The sequence below is a fragment of the Dromaius novaehollandiae genome, chromosome 4, assembly GCF_036370855.1.
Source record: "Dromaius novaehollandiae isolate bDroNov1 chromosome 4, bDroNov1.hap1, whole genome shotgun sequence".
Taxonomy (NCBI): Eukaryota; Metazoa; Chordata; class Aves; order Casuariiformes; family Dromaiidae; genus Dromaius; species Dromaius novaehollandiae.
In genome coordinates this window covers 709,626-729,103 of record NC_088101.1, presented here as the reverse complement: position 1 = coordinate 729,103, position 19,478 = coordinate 709,626, and the positions used below count along the sequence as shown (strand labels likewise).

Sequence of the window (19,478 nt, the reverse complement as noted above, 5' to 3'; positions counted from 1 at the left end):
GCCAGTATGAATTGTAGGTATACAAGTTGGCAGTGATTGCCATCTTGTGTACAGCGATCCTTGTTTAAATGCAGAGTGTCTGCTTTGACTCAATTACAGCTGCTGTAAGACTTTACAATAACGTGAGCTTCTTACATGAGGGTACACTTTACTTAATAAAAGTGGAGTTGTACTCTTTTTAATTACACTAGCAGGTAAGAATGACTTGTATGATTGGCTTGGTAATTGTGACTGTGAGTCTTTGAAGGTAAGTGCCCTCTAGGGATTCTTGTTTGTAGGTCTCTTGACAAGTATTGCAAGACATGGGAGGAGGGGTTAATTGATAGCTCAATTTAATCTCTTTTATTAATATGAAGTGATTAGGTTGATGCACCTTGCAGGTGCAGTGCAGTATACAATATTGCTGTTTTATGATAGCTGATTTCTAGTTTTTGAGTGCTATGGAAACTGTGCATTAAACAGCACTCTTTACTACCACCATTCATATAATTCTTTTTTTGGAGGGAGGGCTAGTATTCCCCTATAATGACTGAATTGTGTAGTGTGACACTATCTTGGAGGTCCTTAGTTTTTGTAATTAGCATGCAAGCTTGTAATGCCAGGTCAGTATTTGTTAAATATTAAATCTGTCGTATTAGTGCTGTTTCTCATGAGAAAGGGAAAGAAGTCCTTAAAAAAAATCTTTGAGCTAGGGCCTTCCTGATTCCTCCTCCTTGAAGCGTGCGTAAGTGAAATGTTTGTAAGCGCCTTTTAGCGAACTTAAAGAGCCTCTATCTTCAGTGACTTGTGGACTCTGGTTTAGTAGACCTGATTGGGGGGTTCCTTTTTTAATGATTTCTTTGGCAAAAGCAGGTCTAATAACCCCCAAAATACAAAATGCACTGTCCCCGCTTGAGTCACAATGATTTTTGTTTTAATTTTAAGCTGCGAACAAGATTCCGGTGCTGATACATCTCTATTGAGAATATTCCTATTAATAATGTTAAAGATGAGTGAAAGTTTGTCTGGGAAGTCTGCCATTGTTTTAGAAATAGTATGGAGTCGGGAATGGATGCAGTGACTTTAATTGCAGCGAGGTTATAGGATCCTGCGTCTCATTTCAAAATTTAGTCGTCGCTCCAAGTTGCTCCGGAGCTTAGGCCTTGCAGTAGGCTGTAGCTTTTCACCAGTCCGGTTCAGATTCCTTTCAGGTTTTCTGAGTTACTAACTCCACTCAGATAAGCTGGGTTTAGTAACCCAACTGAGACAACTGTCAGGATAAACAGCACTGAGGTACTCTGCTGATGTCAACGGTGGTGTCATCTTTATCCACCCTTTGGTGTTTATGATATGCAGAAGCTGGCTATCCATACCATTTATGTATATGTAACACCTCTGCTGTTTACAGGAAGCAGTGATGAGCCTGTTTCTGTCTTGATTTTTTTATCTTGATAATAGAGGGAATGTGATGTCTCACGTGAAATACTCTATAATGATGTTTTAATGCCTACGGTATATCTAGGCTTGGCTTAATACTGTGGATGTGCAAGTCTTGCTGAGTATTCAAGCTGTTTTGTGCACAGGGTTTTACTGTAATGAACTGTCCTTGTTTGGTTGTGTTGGAAAATAAATTGCAACAAAAATCCCTTGGAAGTCCTCTGCTTCTCCGCCTTGGGAAGGTGGGAATCACGGCTCCCGTTTGTGTGAGAAATGAGTTCCTTCAAACTAAGACAGCGCGCACGGTTTCCCTCACCATAAAAGGCTTTTCCTTCAGTCTCAAATGACACCTCTTTGTAGGTAGATATAAAAATATCAGAGCTCATTTGGGAAGTATTGGGTATATTTCAGCAGGCTCAAGAGGCGCAGTGGCACATATTGCAATGAAAGGTGCATCCGAGCACTTTTATAACCTGCAGCCTGAACTGCTTATGCACAAATTGGTTCATGCGACTTCAAAAAAAAAAAAAAAGTTGGGCCATTATTTACATTCAGCCTGTATGATGAGTTTCTTATTGCCCTTGGAGGTACCTGGATCCTTCCCCACCTTAAGGAACATTAACTCGGCATATGGTGTGTATTTATAAACTTGGCTAATAACAAAAGGGAAACATAGCTTCCCCTGGGCCATCCTGTGAGAGTAAAAAAAAAGAATAGTTAAATGGCCGTAAATGAAGTGTAGGGTATAAAATTTGAGACTGTCTTTTCTTCATCTTGTTTTGTTTTTCTTTGCAGTCTACTCCTTTACACCTAGCAGCAGGCTATAACAGAGTTCGAATAGTCCAACTTCTGCTTCAGCATGGTGCAGATGTTCACGCAAAGGACAAGGGGTAAGTGAGATGGGCCGATTTATTCTCTGGTTGCAGCCATGGTTTTGTATTAAGCAAGATGAGGAATCCTTTCTCTGTTTCATGTTGCAACATAATCTCCAACAGCTGGCCCAGAATGGGACATTTGCTTCCAAAATCTTAGCGTGTTTCATCATAAATAAACTTTTGTTAGAGCCCTAATAACAGATTAGCTGTGATTACACTCATTTTCAGTCCCTTATTGCACCTAAATTTTGTTTTCCAATCCTTATTCTTTGCTTTTGTGCACAGACTACCCTGTAAAATCATGGACTTCTGCTGTTATTTTAGGGAAGGTGGGGCAATGTGTTACTGGGATAAAGATAAAATGTGCTTTTAAAAATTTCTCTGTGATCTCATTCCCTTGTTGGCTGTATGCATGTAGTTCCAATTAATATCAGTGATGTTTGTGTGCTTATAACTAGTGTGGTCCTCAGAGACCTATCTCGACTGATGTTGCCAGCAAAAATCAAGATGTAGCAGAAGCTAAAATATTCCATTTTTGCAGCAAGTGCGGTAGTTGAATAAGATTCCAACAAAATGGGCACAGCAGTGAGAAATCTGGAATTATAAGTGTTGTACATTTTTCTCAGCCGTATGTTTCTGACTTCTAAGGTGATGATTCTTATGGCAGTCCTGTAGGAGAGCTTAGCTCCAGCATCGCAGAAACTAGGTCTCTGGTTCAAGGCATGCATTTTGTATTCAGAGTCTGCAGATGTGAGATGCGAACTTGAGACACTTTCTGTACTGTTATTCACTGTTGAGTCCAGCCTAGTGTTAAATAATTTAAATAAAGATCTTGGTTTTTTTTCCAAACTTGTCCCAAGCCTACTTAAACTCTTGAAGATTGACCAAACTGTGGCACTTTTGTCTGTACATTTGTTGGTGGTGGCGGACTTTTTTTTATCAGAGAAGTTGTGAAATGCATGGTGACACGTTATATAGGTCACAGAAACGGAGTAAAACTGTACATAATGCCTATTCAGGCAGATCCAGCATTGTTAAGCAATTTTTTTGTCTTTTCACACCTTTCGGAAGTCTGATCATCACCTGGTACGGAATCCCAGATTAGATGTTTTAAGAAGACTGAAGCTGTGTGCTTGGAAAGGATCTCCAGGTGACAAGTGGTTGAGTTAAGCTTGAATGCGTGGAGGAAAAAAAAGAAAAAGAAAAACACTACACCTATTTCATCTTAAACTTGAAAGCAATTCAAACATACTAAGATACCTGTGACAGCTCTTTCTCCAGCAGTCCCTGGTGAAGGGTTAAGTCCTGTTTTTGGTGTACTGTGCATCCTGCGTTGTTGAGCTGTAACTAGCCTGTCCTGCTGGACTTAATTAAACTCATTTTCTCCTTTGTAATAATGTCTTGTGCTTACGACTAGACCTCTGTCATTTACTTGACTAGCGTCATTTTTAAGAACAGTCTCCAGAGATATAGCTGTACAAAAATCACAGGGTCCCTCTCATAGGTCTCTCGCACAGTGAAATAGGTTGCGCTGTCAAAAATGCAGTTAAATCAGGTCGTTCCACAGTCTGGAGCAGCTGTTTCAGTCTGCTGTCTATGAATATTTGTACCTCTTACAATTGTAATATAGCTGGGAGTCAGGTTAGCATTATCCGGGGAGTTTTGCCTTTCACACAGCATTTAAAATAAACAGGAGTGCACATTTAGGCAGAAACAGAGCACTGAATGTGGAGTGGGACTCTCCCCTCCCCCCCCATGGCTCCAAGAAAGATCATTTCAAAGGCAGTTAATACCAGCCTTAATGGTAGATTGGACACCTCTTGCCTGTTAAGCAAAAGATGTTTTGATTCCACCCTCAAGTAACATGTTGTTTGAAAAGGCTGGATTTTCCCAGTAGACGGTGAATCTTTGTTTTTAAATATTTGAATTTTAAAATTTAATTTGATTTCTGTTTCTTTCTTTCTTTCTCTCTCTCTCTCTCTCTCTCTAGTTCCTGCTTCTTGAAAAATGCTGCTTAAATACACATGCCATTTCTTTCTTTTCTTGCAGTGGTCTCGTGCCTCTCCATAACGCATGTTCATATGGACACTACGAAGTTACAGAGTTGCTACTTAAGGTAAGTGGAAGGATGGAAAGTAATTACTACTGATTTAAAGGTGTTAGGTGAGACATGGAATGTTTACACCAGAGTTAAAGCTGAATATGTTTTTCATTAATATCAGGTTTCAGACATCCTGTATGTAATTTCAGAGGCCTGGAGCTTTAGGTCTTCCTGTGGTACAGGGTATATGGGTTTTTTTCTGACATAATCTCTTTACCAAAATATTAGAGTTCAATTTATAAGAATTATTCTATGGAAAAATCTGCTCTATTAGAAGCAGCACGTACAGAAATTCCAATTTTGTTAAGGTTCATCAGTACTTTTATGTGTAAGTGTATTTTTATAATTCATTTCTGTTTGTGTGTGCCCACATGTACACATATATATGAAAAAATGGAACCAGCTTTCCTAGTGGAATGAAAACCTTGCAAGCTTTTCATCGATGCTGTTGCTTTCTTGCTAATATAACGCTTTCTTTGCTGTGCTAGCACGGGGCCTGCGTTAATGCGATGGACCTCTGGCAGTTTACCCCCTTGCACGAGGCTGCTTCCAAGAACCGTGTCGAGGTCTGCTCCCTGCTCCTGAGTCATGGCGCAGATCCCACTTTGGTCAACTGCCACGGCAAGAGTGCGGTCGATATGGCTCCGACGCCAGAGCTAAGGGAGAGACTAACCTGTGAGTATTTTGGGCTTGAAATAGCGGTTGGCAGATAGGAAAGGGTGCTTTCCTTTTAAGTGAGTGTCCTCATCAAGCACAAGTAGATGCAAAGCAGCAGAATAAATGCAGCTGTGCTTCTCAGGTCTACCTGCACGGATACTTCTAATATGCCAGCCATCATATTGCCTGGTTTTCTTAGATTTAAAAAGTTTAAGGCCAGACAGTACTGTTGAATCAGTGGGTCAGAGTGTTTTTGTATGTTTGAAGTCTGAAGTCCTGCAGAAATCAAGCCCCTTGACATCCTGAGATGGTGATCCTGTGCTCCTCCCAAGCATGGCAAGTCGCTGGTCTGTGCCTGTGAAGGTGGTAATACAGAACTGAGGTTCTGCGCAGCACAAAACTTGCCTCTAGGAGAAAAGAGGAAAGGATTATTATCTTTGAGCTGCTCTCCTACTCTCTCTCTTCTGGGCTAACCTGGGAGAGGCGTTGAGGCAAGTTTGTTGATCCTTGGTTCAAATTAGCAAGCAGAAAAATGCATTTAAACTTTGTTTTGTTTTCTATATATTCTTTTTTTTCTTGGGGGGGGGGGGGGGGCAAAATCCCTGTCCACTGATAATGACTAAATCGTGTGCGTTAGCCTGATCTTTATATCAAATTTGACAAAATTTTGATGAAAAGTAAGGACATCCTCTATTTGCCTACCCCAAATAAAATGTATTTAGTGTATTTTTGAGTTTTTCAGTTTTGTTACATCAGGAATAAATTATTTGTTATTTCAAGATTTATTTGTGCTTGTATTTTGTGTAATGTTATATTTACAAAGAAATTTGAATTCTATTTGAAATGAAGTGATTTTGATTAAAAGGAAACCACAAATGCAACGGATGTAAAATGAGGGTGGGAGAAGAAAGCTTCTCTTAACAAGTTTGGCATTTCAAGCCAGGTTGTTTCTAGTTCCCAAGTTCAGACCTTATCCTTGCATACCTGCCTTTCATCTGTAGATTTTAAGAGAAACAGTTTTCTACCTTTTCAAATTCAAACTAATTTGCAGCTGAAATTATTCAGCTAGTTACTGAACTGAACAAGGTGTGACATTGAAAGGAAGAAAATTACCTCTCTGCACCTGCAAAGAAATAACTGCTGTCAAAACCTGCTCCATACTTCGAGCAGACTGGCTTCAAATACTTAACCAGTTAAATTTTCCTAAGACTGTTAACAAATTTGCATTGTTTAATATTTTTTGTTTAAATGCTCTAGTTTAGGCTCTACTTTAAATTATTTGTAGTTGCAAATACAGTAAGGGTCTTGAAAAGCAATCTCATTGCTCTTTTCTTCTGCAAAGCATTTACTAGCAGAGTTCTCCCTTGAACAGATAGATTATTTAGAGGTCACCAATGTTCTTAATATCAGGTGGGAGGAGAATAAGATGGAGAAAGGCTGCAAGGGTTTTTCTCAAGGAACTCCTTCACCTCTCCCCTAAAATATCCTTTTTGGGTTCACTAAGCCATGTTTTGTGTTCTGCCTCCCAGGTTAGTCACTACCTGATGATACGCAGAAATACTTTTATTTGCTCTTAGTTAATTATAGCTACCTTTCTCAAGTAACATTTATAAATGTGACGTTGCTGAATATTAACTACTGCTCTTTCTCCAACAGATGAATTCAAAGGACATTCTTTACTACAAGCAGCCAGAGAGGCAGACCTAGCCAAAGTGAAAAAGACACTTGCTTTGGAGATCATTAATTTTAAGCAGCCACAGTCGCATGAAACTGCACTGGTGAGATTATACAGTCAATCCATTACTTTTATGATAAATGTGCTGGTAGCACTAGTTGAGAGCTTTTATTTCTACATTATGAAAGCATATTCATCATCTGAGATTGAGGATTTGCCATCAAGCAGTTGATATTTTATCTCCATAGTGGTGATTTATATTTAACACTGTATAATTTTATTATCTGTCCCCCCCCCACCACCACCACCCTTTTTTTCCTTCCCGGAGGGTTTCAGAAACCCTTAGGCCACTGCTCACCTGTACATAATTCACTTCTTTTCTCTGCCTCTTTTTCTGTTGGTCAGTTTCTGTGTATTTGTTGGAGTCAAATTCCATCCAGGTGGCCTGGTACTTCCTTAATGTTTTACGTGGGCAAACATGGATGCCAAATTTTCTTCATAGGGTACTGAAGACAGTGGCGAGAGAAGATGCTAGGTGTAAATCAGTGTCTTAGATTGGAATAATACTGCTGATTAGCTGTGGAAACAGGGTTGCTTGCGACTTACCTGTCCTACCCTTATTTCATTGTTTGAAGAAGCAGTGAAGGCAAAGAACACAGCCAGTATCACAGGTGCAATGAAGACATTGAAGTTTAGTGGGACTGATGGTATTATTAAAACCTTTATAGCTATGGTACGTTAATAAAATATTGTCCTCACAGTGATAAGTCTCAGCCGCAAGCATACAAATGCATACATAGTGTTAAAAACACCATGATTGTGCTCAGAACAATGTTATCTACCAAGCGTCTGTATCTGTTCTCTCTGTGATGGACTTGGCCTCCTGGCCTAAACTTAGGAGCAAGACAGAGAAGAGTTATTTAGAGGCTGGACATGAGGACAATAGGAAACTTGAGATGATGTTATTTTTCCCTTCTTGACTATATCAACTGTTGCTATGCGGCATCTCTTTAGCTTTGTGACAGTGACTTCTCAGTCCTGTGCTGTTCTTTGCTTTTCTCCATCTGCTCGCTCTGCAGAGGTGGCTAGGCAAAAGGGGTTCTTTTAGCTCGATTGATATCTTTGGTCCACTGTTCAGCAAGTGTGTGACTGTGATTTCTCAACTTCTGCCTGCCATACTTGAGATCTCCTGGTGGTCTCCCATCCAAGTGGCAGGACAGGTTTAGCTTCTAGGTTTGGACAAGATGATGTGCAATGTGGTGTGCAAGGTATCTCTGTCCTTAGCACAGTCTCTTCTACCATGAGGCAGTAGCGTCAGTGCTCTCTTACCCCACAAAGGCCAAAGCAGGCACCCGATTTAGGTTTCAGTGTTGCTCTGAGGTTTGGCCAACAAAAGAAAATTTAAGAAGAGAATTAAATACACTGTCTCAAAGGAAGCCCATGGGGTCAGTTTCTCTTGCATCCAGGTGCATGCCATGAAATGAGTGACAGTGTCATTCCCCGTCTGTCTTTTCCACAAAGGACGTTACAGGCTGCTGCTGTGGCAGCGCTCACCAAATGATGTGTAAAGGGATGTGAATTCATAAGAAACCTATTTAATTTCACATCTGATTTTTTTTTTTTAACAAATGCACAAAGGCTGTAGAACGTAGCGCTCATCTTTAGGAACAGCTGTATACTAATATTAAAAAACCACACTTTTTTTTTTGCTCCTTTGTTCAATTTTTCAGCACTTCCGCTGCTTTTAATGCTGGTTTATCCTATTGGCAGAAAATATAAATATATTATTATCTGCAAAGCCTCAAAAATGCTGCCACTCTTCAGAGCAAAAGTTGGTCTTTGTGTTTTATAAAGCCTGCCTTTGGAAAACTTGGACATGCCCTGCTGACTAACAGCAGTGTGAAAGCTTGAGTGGCAGTTATTTCATACTGAAAACCGTGAAACTGGAGAAAAAATAGGTATCAGTACTGTTGCCAGTTTTCAGGAGCTTCTTGGGATCTATTTCATTGTAAAGGCTCTTGTTTTGATATTAGAAAGTTTGGGAATTCTGTAGAGAGTTATTTCACACCCTTTGTCTTTACCTCCTTTGTGTATTATGTGCTTTTTTTGTCCCTGTATCTTATTAAAGCAGTTGGGAACATTCCACTTTTTCATAAGTGATGAAGCTTTAAAATGAAAATTTTTTTTCAGAGCAGAATAATTTAGCACTTGTCACTAGCTTGTATTTTGTTCTGTGTGTTGTGTATTCAGGCAGAAATATGATGGAAGTCTATACAATTCTGTAACTTCTCTAGACTGCTGTTCAGCAGAATATGTAAAGATGAAGCTGTGGACTTCAAAGCTATTTGTCATTTCTGCAGTTACAGTGGCAATATTTATTTATTCTGTATTTACTTTTTTTTTGCAGCACTGTGCCGTGGCTGCTGTGCATCCCAAGCGGAAGCAAGTTACAGAACTATTGCTCAGAAAAGGAGCGAATGTTAATGAGAAAAACAAAGAGTAAGTTCCTGAAATTTTGCAGTCTTCCAAAGGGCACTGTCATATTAGGAATGCAAAACTAATATCTTCCATTTTTCCTCCAGCTTCATGACACCTTTGCATGTTGCAGCTGAAAAAGCTCATAATGATGTCATGGAAGTTCTGCATAAACATGGAGCAAAGGTAAATAGACTGAAGTATATTTTCTATAAGGCAGGGGGCAAGAGGGAGGGTTATGTTCATTAAATACAGTTAGTTTTCATGACAGCTGTTGCTGTTTCCACTGTGTGCCTTGCAGGTCCTGTGTTAACCTTAAAGTGTGTTTATCTTAAATCAGTATGAGATATTCAGGTATCACGTTTAAAAATTAGGTCTCCTCTCCATGTAACTGAATGCAGGCTTGGGAGTCTAGCTTACTCATTTTTAATGAATTGTGCTACTCATTTTTAATAAAGGTGGTCATTTGGGTGCCTCTTATTGACTTCTCTTGAGGGCTTGAGATATCCAGTCTCCAAGTTTGCTGACACTGAGTTTAAGGAGTCTAATGCTGGGCATCCTTTAGCACTTACTGTTCTTATTTTCTTGGTCAGATTGGTTTGCCATCCCCATTACCCACTGATAGGCACTGACCTAAACACACACACAAGTATTCTCTGAGCCTATGGTGAAGTTTGCTTACAAACACATGGTTCAGCAAGTTATCAGTTAAGGGTGAAGAAAAGTATAACCTTTATTTAGATTGTCTTCTAAACATCTTTCAGAAGTATTTCGGTCTGTTAGTAACAAACTTGGCCTTCGTGATAATGATAAATTTAGCTATTTAATTTTCTCAAAAACTTTTCTTGACAGGTATGTTCTTTCTACTTGTTAAAATGTAAACAATGTCCAAGTTTTTGCTTTTAAGGGAGCTCAGATTCCTATCTTTGAGTCTTCATCTTCATTCAGGTAGCTAGAAATGAAGAAATACACCTGCAATAATCTAGAGGGTTACTCTTGAAGTACTAGGAGGAGAGAGCAATGTAATTGTATGTCCAGTTATTTCAAGTCTTTTTATTTGAAACACTGAATTGTAATTTATAGGCCTGTATGAGAGCTAATTTCCAGATCTCAGTATCTGATTTACTTCCACAGCAGCTTAATGGAATCATAAAATAACTTAATGACAACACTATGACAGAATTTATCACATTTGAGAATCCTGATATGGTGATATCTCACCAAGATTTTCCCAGGGAGGGAAGAGAGGTAGAGAAGACAATTTGTATTTATTCAAACCATTAATTATCATTTTCCCAAATTGACTCTTAATAACATACAGAATCACAGAATGATTGAGGTTGGAAGGGACCTCTGGAGATCATCTAGTCCAATCCACCTGCTCAAGCAGGGTCACCTAGAGCATGTTGCCCAGGATCGTGTCCAGATGGCTTTGGAGTATACCCAAGGATGGAGACTCCACAACTTCTCTGAGCAACCTGTTCCAGGGCTCTGTCACCCTCACAGTAAAAAAGTTTTTCCTGATGTTCAGACGGAACTTCCTGTGTTTCAGTTTGTGCCCATTGCCTTTCGTCCTGTCACTGGGCACCACGGAAAAGAGTCTGGCCCATCCTCTCCACACCCTCCCTTCAGATATTTATACATATTAATAAGATCCCTCCTCAGTCTTCTCTTCTCCAGGCTGAACAGTCCCAGCTCTCTCAGCCTTTCCTCATGTGACACATGCTCCAGTCCCTTCATCATCTTAGCAGCTCTTTGCTGGACTCTCTCCAGTAACTCTATGTCTCTCTTCTACTGGGGAGCCCAGAACTGGACACAGCGCTCCAGGTGTGGCCTCACCAGGGCTGAGTAGAGGGGAAGGATCACCTCCCTTGACCTGCTGGCAATGCTCTTTCTAAAGCAGCCCAGGATACCATTGGCCTTCTTGGCCACAAGGGCACAGTGCCTGCTCATGGTCAACTTGTCATCCACCAGGACCCCCAGGTCCTTCTCTGCAGAGCTGCTCTCCAGCTGGTTGGCCCCCAGCCTGTGCTGGTGCATGGGGTTATTCCTCCCTGGATGCAGGACCCTGCACTTCCCTTTACTGAACTTCATGAGGTTCCTCTCTGCCCATCTCTCCAGCCTGTCGAGGTCCCTCTGAATGGCAGCACAGCCCTCTGGTGTATCAGCCAGTGCTCCCAGTTTTGTATTACTGGCCAACGTGCTGAGGGTGCACTCCATCCCTTCATCCAGCTCACTGATGAATAAGTTGGACAATACTGGACCCACTACTGACCCCGTGGGGGACACCGCTAGCTACAGGCCTCCAACTAGACTGTGCTACTGATCACAATCCTACCTGCATTAGAAAAAGATAAAATTTCATTTGCCCATAGAAATAGATATCTATGGATCCAGTATTGCACGTTAATTCCATAGTGATGGTTCTTGGGTAAGCGTTGAACTGCACCTGCTGGAGTTTCAAATGTATTGGTACCCAACAGCTAGCTGCTGTGAAATATACGGAATTTTTGTATGCTGAGTGTTTCTGGAAAACCTGCTACTGTACTGTAGGCATTTAAATCAGTGCTCCCTTGAAAATCTGTCTCTGTGTAGCCAGGTTAGGAGCAAACTGAAAAATGAGTATTACAGGAGTGAGATTAAAACATCAGCTTTACTGGAATGGCCAAATTTTGTTGTTTTGTGTCAGTAGGGCATTCTGACAGCTTATAGTTCTTTTATGTCCTGAAGCAGAGGTTTCTGGTTGTGATCCATGAATCACTTGTGGACTGTGTGACCATGGTGAATAGCCCATAGTTATCTAAAGAATCATGCTGAGTGGGTATTTTCCATACTTTTTCAGTTGAAAGTATGCAAACAGAGATGCATGGTGGTACTTAAAGCTCACTCTTCATTCCCGTCCTGGTATATGCTTCCTTTGTTATTCTAGGAAATCCATTCGTATTTGTGATCCAGCAAAGCACTTAAGCACTTGGCAGGAGACCACGCATTGTTAAAATTAAGCATATATTTCCATACTGCAGTGGATCAGGTCCCTCTTCATCTGTGTCCAGAGTTCCTTAGCTGTAAAATGATAGATAATGCAATTGTGGACTTTTGTGAGATGTAGATCATTAAGGCTTATGAAGCACTTTGAAGTTCCCAGATGGGATATGCTCTGGAGTATTAATTAGTTAACTTGGCATATTTAATCATGCTGAGATGTTTGTCTTGCTTGTATATTTTCATCTGGCCTCTTGTTTGTGCTTTGACTGTAGGTATTCTGTTAGTTCATCAGGCACCCTTAATATTGCTATTTCTTTGCTTCTGACTGTTGAAATGTTGCAGCTTTAATCCCTGAAGCACGGTTCAGGTTCTTGATTATCCCCTTTCTGTATTTCTGTGAGCTTTTTCTTCCTGCTTACTCTTTTTGTGCCTTGTCAAGGCTTTACATACTCTACAGAGGCATTTCAGTTACTTTAAAAGGTGTATTCAGATGTACTTAGCTTAGCCCTTTGATCCTGTCTAGTCATATTTGTGACAGGAGAGAATCTCATGAGCTAGTAAATCTAGTCCCCCTATAGTAGCTGCTTCACAGTAAATATTAATTTACTCTTGGACCAACACTCTCCTGCAGTTTAAATATGTCTTTCCCATTTTGATGCTTCCTGTCCTAATGCATTCATAGTCAACAGACTGATTCTTCTTAACCTTTGTTTTGATAGGCTAAAAAAACCCCACACTCTAGGTTTTCCCAATAAGGAACATCTCCATTTCCTGATCATCCGCATATTCCTTCTCTTTACTAGCACAAGAGTGAATCTTGGAGCTCGGGAAACAAGAACCGAATGTGTTCCCCTGCTGCCTTATATAATGACACTGTGCTTCCATGTCTCTACTAGAAATGCTTGGAGTGATGTGTACTGGGATTGCCTTTGCCATTTTAATAGACGTGACACAGTGGCTCTCAGACCATGCCTGTAGTCTTGTAGTACACAGCGACACTTGATCCTTTCTTGCTAATTTTTTATACTCGCACCCTTCAGCACAATTCTCCTATGCAAAAATCATTAATGAAACTATTAAACAAGATTATCCCCATAACCAATCTCAGTGCAGCCCATCCACTTTCAGTATCTTCATTTCCTCAACCAATCTCTATTTTTCTCTAGCTTCTATAGGCATTTCCCATGGGATTGCACATCAAATGCTTTACTGAAGTATGGATAGATGAGCCCTACCATATTTTCTTTACTCTGCAAACATTTCTTAAATCCAAGGTATAAAATGAGTCTGCTTTAAGCTACCTTTGGAAGCAACACTGAATTTTATAGAGCAATTAACAATTTTAAACAGGTGAGTAACTGGGGCTTCAAAGAAAGTGGATCTTTTCTCTTCTGAGATACAGTGCCAAAGGCAGGTAGAGCTGATCCACAAAAAACATCCTGTAATGGATTTAGGAAACAAAGTCGTGGAAAGCACTGAAGTTTTGCAGCCTGGAAATCATTTGGGATTGTTTTAGCAATGGAGAGAAAATTCTGCTGTTTTTGTGAGGAATTGCTATGTATCAGACAGCAAAAGTGAGATAATATGTGAAGTATGTATGTATAAGAATAGTAAAGACAGCTTTAGGGGAATTGCTTGGGATGAACAGGAGATGGTTCTTGGTCTTGGAACTGAATTTAGTTGTCCCTAATTTTACTTCCATTTGAACTTGCTATCTGAAATTTGCCAGACTGAGAAAAAGTGAAGAACTGCTTGAATAACATGCTTAATCTAGATTTATTTTACAGGAGCACTTTTAAGAACACTAGTATTGCCAAGAGTCAGCTTATACCCATGAATCACATATTTTGACACCTCTTGCTGCGCCTTACTGAGGACATGGACTAAATTTCTAATTTGCGCTATAAATACATCCTTGGTGCACATTGCCTGCACATCAGTATGGTGCATCCAAGCCATGTGCGTCCCATGGTCAGTGAAGGTCCTTTCAGTATCTCGCTAGTTGAGTTTGCAGGAGTTGACTCTCAACTATACATCTAAAGCACAGGTGAGAAAACTTGAGAGAAAAATCAGTCAGAAGTATGTTTTTGGTGGCAAGTGGATGGGGCAGAATTTTCTTCAAGAGTGTTCGTCAAAACATAAACGTCTGTGGTTTTAAAAGCCATTCCTATTTGTTTCTTGTTTGCCTGAACTGTAGCGTGAAGCAGCATTTCACAGCACTGCTTATTTGATGTTGAATATCCTCAAAATACTTTATGAAAATTAAAAGGAGAGGATCTGTAAAGAATCCTCAACCATCGACTTTACTTTTTTTTTTAACCAGACCCATGAGCAGATCTTCTAGTGCCACAACTGTATCTTTGGAGATGATCAAAAAAATCATTTAAAATGGTTTTAAAAAAAGATGGTTTTAAAAAAATCATTTAAAGGTGGTTTAACTAATGAAAAAGTGGTTTTCATACCGTTTTGTTGTGTTGGTAGAAAGTTGGATACCTCTTATAACTAGCCCCTTGGTTGAATTTGTAGATGCACAGGATATTTAGTATCTTCCGAAAGACATTCAGCTTTCTAGTAGTGTAGAAGAAGGGGATTAAAGTCTTTCCTGAATTGGAATGACAGAAAGAAAGAGCTGCAAACATGAAGGTTTGTTAGCATCTTGGTCAAGGCTAGAGATGATGTGGATACTATTTGGTTAATTACGTTACGTTTCCATAGGATATTGTTGAAACTGTTCTGCAAGAAAAGAAATATGCCTCTTTAAAGTCATGTTTGCTTGACAGATAGTGTCCCTGTTCATTTTGCTGTGCTGGAAGGATCTAGCTTTCTGGACCTTTGCATAATACAGTTATTTTGGGGCATCGGAGTTACATGTCACCAGCCGGTCATGATCATGGCTCTGAAAATAGTAACCATCTATCTAGACCTCCACAACAAAGACTTGAATGCTCTTGGATAATCTTGACGTGCAATACGTTTGCGTCTCACTTTTCAGATAAAGGTATGATTTTTCTCAGGAAAGGATAAGCATTGAAAAATTAAGTTTCCTTTCAGAGATGCATCAGATTTTACGCTATGAAGAACTCTGTTTTCTTTAGCGATTGCATGATTCAATTTTTCTCGCTGCTTAGACATCCGGACTTGGTGACGTTAATCTTTGGCTTTAACGCAAAGGGGAAGCTGTGGAATGTGTGGCTGGAATATTTAGGAGCTTTCAGTGTGAAACTAGACCAGTGTTTTTTTCCTGACTTGGCTTGAAATTGCCACTGACCCCTTTTCACTCCTGTCCCATTTATTGTTAGTGACGTGCAAAGACACAAAGCAGATAGCAAGTTGTCTTCAAAAATAAATGCAGCAGGAGAGCAGCTGGAGCGCTTCTGTTGCAAGGAAGGCTACTGTGACATTGGAAATGTTGGCAAAGCATGCATTTCACGTGTGACTCTGAGTATGTGCATGTTTTAGAATGATCTTTTCCTGGAGAACATTGGGGTGCTTGGAAACTTGCATTTTGTCAAGGGGTAGGAAGATATTTCCGACATTTGACACTGACAGAAAGCTGATATGCTGACGATGTCTTGCCAAAAAGTTCCCTGAACGGGTCCCAGCTGTAAAACTGCCGCAAGTGCCTGGCAATACATGAGAATATTGCTGTAGCTCTGTACACTGCTCAGAGATGGCAGCCGTGCAGGGAGGAAAAATCTCTTCGGTGGCTGATGATATACGACCATTTTGATTCTCTCCCGCATATATCCGTGATGGGGAAAAGGAAATGAAAGGGATGAAAGGAAATAATAGAAGGAATCCTGTAGTGGGAAATATTGTACAGGGTGGTAAACTCCAGTGGAAAACCTTACTTAAAACCAATTTTCATTTGACAACTACCTTCTGCTTTTATGTCATGATTTAAGTGGCTGTTTTCACACGAAAAGGTGAAGAAATCAGATTCAGGGACAGAGTGCTGCAGAATAAAAGCTGTCCGATCTGTTGTTTTTAATGCCTCACAGAAGATTTGCCTATAAAGTGATTCAGAGCCGTGGCCTTCTAAGTTCAAACTGCTTATAAAGGGGATCCAGTCGAACGAGTCTCATTTATTTGATTAGTGCAGCCAGAATGATCTGGCTTCTCAGCACGCAAATAATGCAGCATGGCTTGGATTTTTACATTTTCTCCAACAGAGTTTAAACTTCAGCTTTGGATTTTAAAGGGCACACCTTTTTAGACCTCATGCTGAGCAATCGTTATCCCAGGCAGATGTCTTATCAGGTCTGACTTCTTGAAAGTTTAATCTCAATATGTATTCTTTCTCTGGAATTGCCAATTTATATTGGCATCTCGTGCTCGTCAAATTGTTTTAAACACCCACATTGATTTTTACTTGGCAATAAATCCTATGGCCTCCAGTCTTAGTGCAATACATTCTCAAGTTTGTTTTAGGGAAGCGCTGCAGGATTGATGAGAGCAGATCTGCTTCAATGTGAGCATGTACCCCATGGAAGTGCCCTCCAAAGTCTAATTCTGCTTTTGGGGGAAAGAACAGCTTTGTTTGGCACATCTGTCCCCCTCTAACATCTGGAGCCCTCTTTGTCCTGTACGCAAGCAGGCATTTCTTCAGACGGCTGGAGTTCATCTGCTCCAAGAATTGATTGCTAGCGTGGATGATTGTTTGGAGGTGAAAGGAGACCTGTGTAAGACATGTGATATGGTAGATCTGATGACTTTGCCAGTATTCCTTTCAAGTGAATATTAACATTTTTTCCAGGTGCACCGGAGTGGTGTGAATGCTTTGCTGCTGTTGTTTTGCAATTTCTGTTTAACGCAGGAATTTAGCGATGCAGAAAGCCTTAATTATGATTCTTGTTCTTAGGCTAAGGGGGTGCAATCACCTACTTCCAGTATCCTTAAGCGTCATTTCATTCTGCCTTTACTGTCACTAACTCTGCATAGCCTCAAGCTTCTGCTGTTGTCTGTGCCCTTATCAGTGCCAAAAGGTATCCAGTGTCCTGAAACAGATGATCATCATCTGAATAAAATGGTGGGTGTGGGAAATCCAGTCTCTAGTTAATATTTATGATAGGACTAAGCCTTTATTTAAAACAAAGCAAAACTTTTAGGGAAATTCCATTAGATTGGCATGACCTGAGCACAATTAGAAGGACACAGAACTACCTTTCCCGTACATCGGTCCGACAGAGAGGTTTGTGATCTGAGAAATTCCTGCTTTACCAGCACATAGGACTGTTCTGGGACATAGAACAATTTCTGAGAATATCTAATTGCGCTCCACTTGACTTATGTGGCAGTTCTTTGTTCTTACCTATGTCTTGATACTGCTGCGAAGCAGATACCTCTTATCAGATAGGGTAAAAAGATATATTCTGCATAGTTATCTCCATAATTAATCTTCGTTTAGTTTCAGAGTATGCATCTTAACTAAAATGTTTTTCAATTAGCTTTCATGGAAACATAGCAAGATTTGCGGGCTGCATTTTGGGCAGGAAATTGCTTTTCTGTGGTGGCAGTGTCTGTTATACACACAATTCATAGCCTACCATCTGCAGGCTTGGACACAGATAACAGGTTCTGAGTAACTTTCAGAGGATACAGAGCGGTCCTGTATTTCACAGTGATAAAAAAGCTGTTGGGCATCTGCATTTAAATTTGTCATGAATAGCTGCTAGCTACAGTGTATCGTCTTGAAAAGTTATTTTTGTGATTTTTTTTTCCTTTTTAAAGCTCTTTATTATTCTGTTCCTTTTTGTGATATGAAACCATGGAGATGCTTCCAGTTTTTTAGATTCTCCTATTAAATCTTTACAGGCAGATAGGGTTCTATTGTACTCTTTAAAAGCAATACCTTTTCATGATCTTATTCTGTTTTGCCTGTTTATGCAGTCTTTAACTGGGTAGAACTATATTCAGTTACACTTACCTGCCTTTAAAAGTAGAAAAAAGGAGGAGGAAAATGGGCTGTTTGTATCCAGTCTCTTTTTTTCTTTTTTTCCTCCTTCATCGAATTCTTCATCTGACACCTTTGTTTTGCTTTGATTCCTGGTGGTGAGTAATGTTGAGTTAATTTCTCTTCTGAGGATGACAGATGGTAATTTCCATGAAGCTGAAAGATCTTTGGATGGTACACATATATACAGGATTTCGATGCCTTTCTCTCTTCTGTGAGAGTTTTGTTTTTCTTGCACAAGGTTCATCTTCATCAAATTTGTCAAAAGATTGAACACCGTTTTAAAGTACGGTTTTGGTGATCTTGTGTTGTTACCCAGGCAGACAAATAACCTGCTTTATTAAAAGATAGGAAAACATATGCTGTAAATTATCTATACATTGGACTGTCTACATATGTTGGCATTTGATTGTGTTTAGTGGCAATGCAGAGGGATTGGAGATAAATTAGCACGCTGGCAGATTCTCTTTATTGCTCATTCTTCCTATTAAGAGCAGGAACAGATGGAGGCTTTTAATTATAAGGATGTTTTGTTTTATATTGCTGCTGATTTTTTTTTTTCTTTTTCTTCAGATGAATGCACTGGACACCCTTGGTCAAACAGCTTTGCACAGGGCTGCTTTAGCAGGTCACTTGCAAACCTGCCGGCTCCTGCTGAATTACGGCTCAGATCCCTCTATCATCTCTTTGCAAGGCTTCACAGCAGCACAGATGGGAAACGAAGCAGTGCAGCAGATTCTAAGTGGTGGGTAAAAATAAAGGCTTGTGTACTTGCACATCAGTGTCTGCCTTCCTTTCGCAGCTGTGGATCTTATTTCATTTTTAGTGCAAGAGACTTGCTGTCATTTTCTCATCCCTCCCTTCTGCCACCATGTGCACACATTTACTGCTTGTTCTATCTGTTACTTTTTATTAAAAAAAAATCCCTACTCACATCAGTGATTTTTATATAAATCAGGAAGAAAATAAGCATCTTCTGGATGTACAGCATACTGCTCTATGGGGAGATAGAAGGAAGGCAGATGGACTTATTTTTGTAGCAGGTTCCAGGGAGACTAGAGTAATGTTGAGCATGGGAGGAACCTTTTTCAGGCTCCAGCAGTCACAAGCAGAGTGTTTGTGGCGCTCTGCAGAGTGGGAACTATTAGTCCTGTGAGATGAAGATGCTTGCATGAGATACAAAATCAAACTCACATCATTTAAATGATGTTAAAACTGCTAGGGCTTTTGGAAGTATAGTTGTTAAAAAAAAAATTGGTGCTGATCAGAGATTGAGAGCACAAGCTGAAAAATATTGATAATTACTAAACTGTTCAAGCTTCTACTTCAGATGCTTTGCTT

The 19,478-nt window shown here is 40.0% G+C and overlaps 1 protein-coding gene across 1 annotated transcript in view; it reads left to right on the top strand.

The window, feature by feature from the left end:
• Positions 1–19,478, top strand: part of TNKS (tankyrase) — a 135,885-nt gene that overhangs the window by 88,426 nt on the left and 27,981 nt on the right. The window contains exons 6-12 of the mRNA XM_026110379.2: positions 2,212–2,306; positions 4,341–4,407; positions 4,881–5,067; positions 6,706–6,827; positions 9,132–9,223; positions 9,307–9,385; positions 18,711–18,882. Coding sequence (XP_025966164.2) covers positions 2,212–2,306; positions 4,341–4,407; positions 4,881–5,067; positions 6,706–6,827; positions 9,132–9,223; positions 9,307–9,385; positions 18,711–18,882 — 814 coding nt within the window. The remainder of the gene's footprint in view (positions 1–2,211; positions 2,307–4,340; positions 4,408–4,880; positions 5,068–6,705; positions 6,828–9,131; positions 9,224–9,306; positions 9,386–18,710; positions 18,883–19,478) is intronic.